General features: G+C 30.9%; 1 protein-coding gene across 1 annotated transcript in view; it reads left to right on the top strand.

The window, feature by feature from the left end:
* Positions 1-10,589, top strand: part of LOC106459460 (spectrin beta chain, non-erythrocytic 1-like) — a 179,713-nt gene that overhangs the window by 124,105 nt on the left and 45,019 nt on the right. Inside the window, exons 59-61 of the mRNA XM_022385955.1 lie at positions 4,149-4,293; positions 6,491-6,691; positions 7,922-8,017. Of these exons, the coding sequence (XP_022241663.1) occupies positions 4,149-4,293; positions 6,491-6,691; positions 7,922-8,017 (442 nt within the window). The remainder of the gene's footprint in view (positions 1-4,148; positions 4,294-6,490; positions 6,692-7,921; positions 8,018-10,589) is intronic.

Below are 10,589 nucleotides of genomic sequence, written 5' to 3'. Positions count from 1 at the left end.
CTGATTACCACTTGAAAACTCAGTGCTGATTGGCCAATGCATTGAAGTTTAACAACATGGCTTATTTCATCCCTTGGACTCTTCACGCTAAAATAATAAAGGCATGATTTAGCAGGGGAGAATTTACTTTTGTCAAGCATACATCAACAGCGTGACAAGCACAAGTCTGTTCAGTGTATCCATCTCCCAAAAATGTTTTCACAGACTGAGGATTAGGATCAAAAGCAAATTAATTCCAATTGGAAACTTATCCATGTGGAGAGAAGTACTTGTAGATTTACTTGGCAAATGAGATGAAATAGAAGAACAAACTGTAAAATTGTTGGCAACAGTCAATTCAACTTCGTCGATTCATGTCAATATCGACCAGCAAGTGTGTGTTGCAATAGAATTTGAAATTTCTATAAATCTCTTCATAGAATAAATGTTGATAGTAATTGTATTCATGGTTTAACATGTTATGTTTTAGGTAATAACAGAACTAGTGGTATTTCCAAAATATTTTTTGACAACCAATTTGACAAAAAAAATTTACCTACCTTCTTTCCCACATTTTATATTAATATAGGGTTACAGCAAACAAAATATTTTTAAACCTGGCCTAGGTGTATCTGGTTATTTCTCATGGCATGTGCAAGGTTTTGTACATTTTCCAGAAAAAAAGAATAGCAAAAATTGGCTTTGAGACTCTTATTGTGTGTTGACACTTCACTTATACTGTTCACTGATTTTAGCTGAATGGAACATGAAAAAAGTGACGTAACTATACACTAGTGTAAGTATAGTAACAGCTTGAAAAACCTCTGTGTGATTAAATGTCACATTCTCTACACAAGACAGTCATGTTTAGTTCTATATGGTTAGAAGTCACCTGATGGGGGATAACAATATGATATAAGTTGATTTATTTTTTCTGGGTGGGAAAAACAACATTATCTTAAGTTATATCAAGATATACAGATTAATACTGGTCTTGATTCATAATGTGTATAAGTTACACCATCTTAGTTTAATCTTGTAAAAGTTATAGTAGAAAATTAATTTATTACATAATATGCATCCTGAAGTCGTTCCTTTTTTATTGCCGTGTCATCAAGAAGCTGTCGCCAGAGAGCCTCCAGCTCAGCTAATTGTGTCTGGATCTCCATGGAAGCAAAATGTCCTTCACCAATTAACTGTTCCCCTTCTTGGGTGACAGAATCTACTCGTCCTTTATTGGCTGTTAGCTCTGCCTCAAATGCTGCATGTTTCTGTATCTTGCTAAGCAGGTTTGTGGTATCACGGTACGATTCGTCTGTAGCAAGCTGGATCTTTTCATTGATCCATTTCACAACCTAATAATTCATTAAAAAGGTAAAAACATCAGGATGTCTTTTTTATTGTGAACTGTTTATATGTTTGTTTAATATGAAGTGCTATGCAGATGTTCAAAATTATAAAAGTAAGAAATTAATAACTTTTTAACATAAATATCTGATACAAGAGAATGACTAAAGGACAAAAAATTATAAACCACATTATCTTAATAACATACTTTACAGATAGATGAAGTTTCTTCATGTGCAAAAATTTTGCATCTTAAATTTAGAGACATATTAACTACAAATACTACATCTTGAATGTATTCAATTCTGTAAACAACTAATAAAAACGCATTTATTTAAAAATTCTTTATCTAGGGTGCATTGTTTAGTGTATTTCTGAATAACTTGAAAGTTATAATAAAAACACAAAAGACTGATATTACCTCATAGATATTTTGTAAAAATTGCTGTAGGTTTTTTGACTCTTCAAGCTTTTTGCGTCTAACCATTGCATTTTCTTTGAGTCGATCTCGCCGTTGACAGATGGCTTGACTTCTGGCCTGGATAGTAACCGAGCTGTAGTGCTTGTTAGCAATTAGTTCAGTAGCATACTTCTCTAAATGATCAACTTTATTGCTTTGAGCAATCATTGTCTTCTCAAAATTATCATGTTTTCTGATCAAAACTTCAACACTACACATGGAATCCTGGAGAATCAGATAAAAATGAAAAGTCTAATGTTTTCACACTAAAAGATTTATTGTACTACAAACACAAGAAATTTTCATGAATGTTCCTAAATATTCAACAATGTGACATGCTCTGGCTATTATGAAACAAAAGATATTTTGCTGTTAATTATTACATCCTTTTTTTACAATATTTAGTTGATTATGTTCAAAGGTATTTGTAGTTACTTGCAGTTGGGCTTATGCTACACTTATAATTGAAAATATTGAAAATGATAGCAGTTTGCTTTGTGAATAAACTTACATCAAAATGATTCTCTACACAAGACAGTCATGTTTAGGTAATTATTGGGTTTCTTTTTTTGGAGTTGGAGGTGTATCTAAATCACTGACCACCATTATTACGAATTTGTGCAAAAAAAAATCTTAACTATAATCAGGTCAGCTTGGCAAACTTTTAAACAGTGACTGTGCCAGAAATAGTTGGCTATGTTACAAGAAATACTAGCTGTTTGAAAATTATTTTTAACAAAGTATTATCTTAAAATATGTTTTATTCATATAATATATATAAAAACAGATCGCAAAAAAATTCAATTTGTTTCCAAAGTGCAGGTAAAAACATCCTAAGTCATTTAAATACAAAATATGCAGGGAAAATGAATAACCTCTTATTTAATATAATGGTATTTTTTTGTATATACATTGTACCATCATATTTTAGCATGAATATTGCAATCAATATGCCCAACTTGTACTGATTAACATCTCTGACCACTAGAATTACTAGCTAAAAAATAGCTTCCTGCTACTTATAGAAATAATTTAAATCAGAGGCAATATATTTGCAACAGTTATTTTAGTGATTAGCCTACTTCACCAATACACAGAATAACTGTTCTGTACAATACAGTGTCATCTTTGTTCAAGCTTTACAAATATATTATACTTTAGGTTTTTCTTACTCATCCTCAAACTCAAGACCATTACAATATGTAGGAACTGGTCAACTTAAAAACCACTGGAAATCTACAGATAGTACTTGCTAACTGTATGTTACGTAACTTATCAATAAGCATGATTATACCTGATGCTTCTTCAGAAGGTTCTGAACGGAAGTCAAGTCTTTCCCATGGTCTTCTGACTGTAACTGATTCTCACAGTCATCCATCCAAGCATCCAAGTCATCTAACATCCTGTTAAACTGGAGTGCCTGGTAAAATTACAAAAATGTTAAACTTGCACCTAACAAAAGTTTGAGATGTATACAATTTATCTGCCTATGAAAAATTCTTAATTTTGCCATGACTGATAGAAGAAAAACTGTAGTGTTGACAAATTTTTCTTACAATTTCAAACTACAAACCAAAAAATAAACTATGTATAAAGAAAATATTGTAACAGTGAAAACTTAATGGACCATATTACATGGACAAAGAATGGCAAGATCCTAATCCTTTTTTACCTCCCATTACTTTTTGATCTATACTGTACATTTCTTATATTTGAATTGTGTTGGAAGTCACTCTGAAACAAATAGTCAATCACTTCATAAACTACACTTACATCAGTCATTCTTTGGATTACATTTTTTTCCTTCTGTAGCTGATAAAATTTGAGATATATATATGTATCTGTGTGTGTGTGTGTGTGTGTGTCCATGCACAAAATGTTCACTAATGTTGCAAAACATACAAAATGCAATATGTTCAGACCACTATGAAACAAAAGATATTTTGCTGTTAACCATCAAAATTGTTTACACTACTTGTAAATTTTATATTAAAAGCTGTTTGTAAATATTTATAACTCTGTGTCTTGGATGAAAATACAGCATTCGCTTTAGTTGTGTGACCTCTGGTTTTGTGTGTTCCACAATGCCACCTCTACCTCTGTGAGAAACCATAAACTTGAGCCATTCTGATTTTTTGGTTTTCAACTGTATAATATAACATTTAATAGATAGAATATTGATCGGGATAAAAGGAAATACATATCTTGTCATTAAAAGTGTTAAAGAAAAGAAACAGATAAGCAATGAGTTAAAGATTGTCATATTCTATATAAGCAGGCAATTTTTAAAACATGATGTAAGCCAAAGGTAGTTTTAAAAAGTTCTAGTACAGAGTCAACATACCTGATGTTTCTTTTGAAGGTTTTGTACCAAAGAAAGACTGGTACCCAATTCTGTAGATGAAGCTAAAGGTTCTTTTTCACTTATCCAGGACAGTTCATCTTCAACATCTCTAAGAAATTGTTGTAGCATCAAGGCATCTTCAAGATTTTCTCGTCGAATCTGGGTTGGCTCATGTAAAGATTCATAGCTGTTGGAATAATATCAAAATTAGAAAAGCATGCACAAAGGTACAATATCTTCTGTGACACAAACTTATGTTTATTTGAGGAATAACTTGAAATTTCTTCTGTGTGTATGGGAGGGGGGGGAATACACTCATAGCTGTTCACAGATATAATGTGGGTAACAAATATGGCTTTTGTTTCTTAGAGTTACTTCAAAACAGCAATATATTCTACTAAGTGATTATTGTTTTTTACTAGTATCTTAAAATGTCAAAGCTACAAAGATCACCTGGAGCCATTCTATACACTTTTTATTGAATTAAAGAAATAAAGTGAACACAACTCCTTTCATAATTTCATATAATGACTATATTATGATTTCAAACTAATCTGTGTCAGTAATTCGTGTTATTTTTTATTTGTGTGTACATAAATCCTTACTAGATGCAATACACACAAATAAAAAATGACATGTAATAAAACTAAATTAAGCATATCCACAAAATCACTTACTCAAAAGTTTAAATCCTGCCTGTATACAAGAAACAAAGTTTTGATTCTGAGACAAGAAATCTTAACTTACCGATTAATAATTGCCGTTGATCGATCATTAATCTCATCTTTCATAAAGTGATTGTTGTTACCAAAGTTGGCTGCTTGATCCTTTACTTGTTCAATGTTTTCTATGTGATTATTGATGTCAGCTTCAAGAAGCTACATAAATATATATATACATATATTGTCACACACACATAAGATGATCAAAGTATTAAGCTACACATTAAATTAAAACAATTTAACTGTTATATTTATTTCAAAGAATTAGCATTAAAACACAGTTGAGTTTGGAAAGTTAGCTTGAGACATCTGGTATGACTAATAGACTGAATACTAAGAAAGTAGCTTTAGTAGTCTTCCAGTATGTTTTAGTAGTTTCTTAGTGCCAAGAGCTGTGAAAACAATAACAGATTCAATTGCAGAACTTGTGCTTGTTACTGTATTTCTTAACCATGTTCAAATGCTGTAATTTAAGTACCTATTAAATTAAGAATATGAAATTTAAAAAACAATGTCATTACATATAGTCACAACTATTATATTTTTATGAATTGTAAAATTCAGTAAAGAGGTGTGTGCTGTGGACATGACAGTGTTACAAGAGAGCAGTTGGCAGATAGAACATGACCAGATATGGATGGCTACATGGCAAGTAATGGCATCGTAAAACTCCAAAATAAATCGTTTGAATATAGCATACTCAACCTCAGTATACTTGAAAATTACACATCTATTCTATAATGAAGGTGTTTCCCTTTGAAATATGACCATCACAGTGCTGAGCATTTACAAAACATTACTATTATGTTACTGTTGTTTAATTTTGATATACAAAAGCAAGCTAAGTTAAAATAATATTGTAATCAGTATTTATATTTACATCTGCATGTATAATAAAAAAAAATACCAGACAGAAATTCTTTAAAAATTCAGATTTTTTCATTTAATAATCTCTGGTCTTTATGTCTGGCTTTCTATCTGTAGTTTAGTTTATTTTCAATTTGCATTGGTACATTTTGTTTCAAAACTTAATGATAGTGGTTCTCTTAGTAAATCATATTCATGAAAGAAATTTTCTTACACTACACTTTTACCTGTGTCATATATGTGAACTTTCTTTGTGAACTTCCTTCAAGTATTTTTATTACATCAGGCTCTAATAAGATTAATCCTACCCTTAGAAAGTCAAGAAAGCTTAAATGTCGATGATAAATTAAATACTTTTTATATAGAGGCCCACATCTTATATATAGTGTTGAATAATCTCTGTTGCATCAATTTCAAAGTAGAATTATTTTTTAAACATTTCTACAAATTATACATTCTCATTCTGCCCCTGATGAAGAAAGGTTCACTTTTCGAAAGCACTTAGGTTATAAGGTTTTGTGTTAAATTGATTTTTTGAGCCTACATGTTTCCTAACATCATGAATATGTTATGTTTTATATATTATAGCTTGCCCTGTTTCTAAGACACACGAATTAAAAGTCTGCTTTATATTTTGTGATTAATGATGAAAGTCATAATTAACAAAAAACAAGAAAGCAATTAATGTTAGTTATAATTAACATATCTTGTTACTTTAAGGTTTATGTTCATAGCAGATATTTTAATTGTAACAATTCTTGAATTTCTTAGGCATTGGAGGCAGAAATCCATGCTCACGAACCACTAGTTTCTGCTGTAACCAGTAAAGGCCGTCACATGATTCGCAGCAGCCATTTTGCTGCAAAAGATATTGAGGCTAAACTGCAAGATTTACAGTCACAACTTCATCATCTGAAAGACTTGGCTAGTATTCGTAGACTGCGCCTTCAAGATGCTGTGGAATCCCAAATGGTATATATGTATATATATCAATTGTTTCTATACAATTTAAGTTTATTTCTATACAGTTTAGGAAGCAGAAAAAGAAGATTTATTTTTAAAAACTAAAAATCTAAAATTGAAGATGAAATGAATAGCAGAAGTATATCAAACTCTAACATTTCTAAGCACAGACTAACTATATAAAATATAGATTTTAAGTCAAGTACTTAGGAGTACACAGTATTAAGTCTAAGCTAAAATAAAATATTCCACTGAAACGTAAGAATGAACTTAGTGACTGAAGGTAATTGAAGATTTGAATTCACTCCTCTATCCAATATAACAAGCAGTTAAATCACCCAGCTCACTCTTTATTTAAATGTAGTTCTTTGCATCTTATATAACTAGCCAACAGAGTTATAAGTAAATTTAAACCAAAATAAAGAGCATATCATCAGACAAACCATTTTAATATTTTGTAATTCTTATAAAGAAGAGATTCTGATAAATAATGCAATTCAGCTCTTGGTTGTGAAAGATTATACTTGCTACCACTAGTAGTCAGGCATTCAAACCTTATCATTATGCCACTTAAGTAAATTTTCTGTAGTTATTTTATCCAAATAAAATAATTCAAAGAATTTAAAGCTTATTTTTAAACTTGAAGATTTTTAAACCAATATCCATTGTGTAGTAAGTGAATGAGTTCTTTAAATCAGTGTTTCTCAACCACCAGTCTGTCCCAGCCACCTTGCCTTTGGTATTTCACAAAAACAAACGAAAATAGTCAGAATATTCATATGTAAATCATAATGCTTTTGTTTTCCTTGTGTTTTGGTAGTCTGCGACAGCTTAGGAAGGCAGCAAGCAAGTTTCTGGTATCAAAAAAATTGCGAATCACTGCTTTAAATGATGCTTTGAAGTTGGTTAATAAATTGCATAATTACTGAAATACTGTAGAATTAGAAACACATTTTAAATTATGTTTTAGTTTTATGAAAGGAAGTATGGTGATGGAAATAAAAATTTAGAAAATGATTTGGTGTGAAGTTAAACTATTAATTAAGCTTAATTTGATTGATGTGTTTTTGGCCAACAGAGGCCATATTTTAATTCTTATAACTTTTTATGGTTCTATTTGTTGGTCATGTTTTTCTAGTCCATCTACATTATTTTATAAGTTTGAACTTGCCATTGTCTTGGATTTATAGTTTCTGTAAAACATTATCTATTTCACCTTTTCTATTTCTTGTCCTTCAGTTTTACACTGAAGCTAGTGAAGCAGAAGCCTGGATAAGGGAGAAGAAACCTCTTCTCACAAATCCAGATTTGGGGAAAGATGAAGACTCTGTGCAGGTAGTAATTGAAATTAAGTAGTTATTTATTTCTTGATAATCTTGCATGAAGTTGAATGTGTATGTATAAATATTTGTGCACTATAAGAACTGTATTGATTCCTATTTTACATCATCATTATTCCTGGAAGTTTATTTTTTATATGGTTTGATGTCGTTGTTTCAGAGTGATGAGTATTATTACAGACACAAATAAGTGTTTAAAACAGTGTTATATTAAAATTTCTGAATTATTTTAGTTAAAACATTTATGGGACATGTATTTGTATAAAAGGTAAAGATTGGTTTCAGATGTGATATTTGTATTCATATCATACTAATTGTTAACATTAAAGAACAACAAAGGACCTTTTGGTCCTTCTAGGTTGTATGATCCCCTAAATTAAACTGAATGCTAAAAACTCAAAGCCAGCCTTTGTCATTCAAATATTTATCAGACTTTCTCCTAAACATCTTTAAATTAACTGCATATACCACATCTGTTAGAAAAATAAAACTGTCTTAACTAAAGATGACTCCTACCTTGTCAACATATATATACTTTTGTCCCCCCTTGTCATACCATTTTTACTATTAAATATGAAAAAAGATGATGCACAGACACTATCAATTTGCTTAGAAATTTTAAACACCTCAATTAGATTCTCGTTAAATATTTTTTTCAAGAAAAAAAAATGTCAAAGATCTTAACATCCTCTCATATGACAACCCCTCCATCTTAGGCACCATTCTAGTAGCCCTTCTCTCAACCTTTTCCAACAATTCAATGCCCTTTCTAATGTGAGAAGTCCATGGCTGAACATAATACTCCAAATGTGGCCTTGGAAGTGACCTATACAATGACATTATAACCTCTTTAGACTTGTATTCAATATTTCTGTAAATACAACCTAAGTTCTTCTAGCAACACCACATTGCTTGGGTGGCTTAAGAAACTGATGAACCAAAACACCAAGATCTTTTTCTTCTAGAACACTGTTAAGGTTATTCCTATCAAAATTATAATCATAATTCAAATTGTGATATCCCATATGCAAAGAATGTCAAAAGATTAGTGAGGCACAATTTTCCACTAGTGAAATTCCTCTGACTATCCCACAAAAATTTAAATTTTGTTAAATGACTTTGCAAAGCATCTTTTATCAGACTTTCTAGAATGTTTCCCATCACTGATGTTAAACTAATAGGCCTATAATTACTGGAACAGTTTTATCACCTCCTTTGAAAAGAGGAGTAACATTATTCAATTTCCAATCTTTTGGCACTATTCAAGGATGTAGAAAAAATAGAAGCAAGTGAACTCGTGTATCCTGTCATCAACTTTTTTCAAAACTCTTGTGTAAATATTATCAGGCTCCAGAGTTTTGTCATTCTTTAAACTTTTAAATTTGTTCTTATCAAACTCAGGATTAATGTAACCATCATGTTCAATCTCATTTCCATCTAGCATCTAGAATGAGGAATATTGCTGAAATCTTCATTTGTAAGAACTGAAGAAAAAGTTGAATTTAATGGCATAGCCATCTCATAATCATCCTTCCTGTATCATCCCTCAAGGGCCCTATTCCCATCCTAACATTTTGCTTACCCTTAATGTACTTAAATAAATCCTTATGATTAATTTTTACATTTTTAGCCAAACTTTTTATATACTCTTTTTGATTTCTTACTTTACTATTATGACCAACTCTCTTGATGTTTTATAACCCTCCAAATCTATCTCTACAGTCAGTTTAAACATCGTATAATGCTTTAATATTATTCTTTATATCTTTTGTGAACCAACCTTGTTTTTTACTTGCAGGTACCCTTTTTTGTCTATAAGGAACGTGCCTATCATAAACATTTATATCCAACTAATTCAGTTGGCTCATTTTATAGCAGATACGTTTTTGTCTCATCTCTTTTTTTGGCATTTTTTGAAATCTGGAAGCAAAATCTCATTATTCCATATTTCCATATGCAACAAAACATCAAGTCTAATTGAGCAATGATCGTTTGCATTCATATACTCCCAATCTCTACCCTATCAACCATTTCTTTATTAGAAGTTAATAATAAATCTAAATTTATAATGTTCCTAGTAGGTTTTCTAACCAATTGTTTGAGAAAACCATCCTGAACAATTTGTAAAACTTTGCTCCCTCATTATTTTACTTTAACATTTCCCAATCTTTATGCCTAAAATTAAAATCTCCCATAATTATAACCTTATTAGTAGTTAAATCTTTTATCTCCTTATAGAGTTTTTTGTTAATGTTAATATTTTCCAACAAAATGTATTTCCAATAGATACTTACCTCTCATATTAGCTTTTCACAAATTTGTGTGCTGCCTTCTACATACACAGTTTTTCATTCACTGCTAGCGGCTCAGCATGGCCAGGTGGTTAGGGCGCTCAACTCACAATCTGAGGGTCACAGGTTTGAATCCCCATCCCACCAAACATGCTCACCCTTTCAGCCATGGGGGCATAATAAGTGACGGTCAATCACACTATTCGTTGGTAAAAGAATATTTAACAATGTACCTATTTTCTAACACTTAAGAAAATCAAATGCCAGTGCCTTGAA

The sequence above is a fragment of the Limulus polyphemus genome, unplaced genomic scaffold (genome assembly GCF_000517525.1).
Source record: "Limulus polyphemus unplaced genomic scaffold, Limulus_polyphemus-2.1.2 Scaffold612, whole genome shotgun sequence".
NCBI lineage: Eukaryota > Metazoa > Arthropoda > Merostomata > Xiphosura > Limulidae > Limulus > Limulus polyphemus.
Note: the sequence above shows the minus strand (reverse complement) of the source record. Positions and strands in the feature narration are given on the sequence as shown.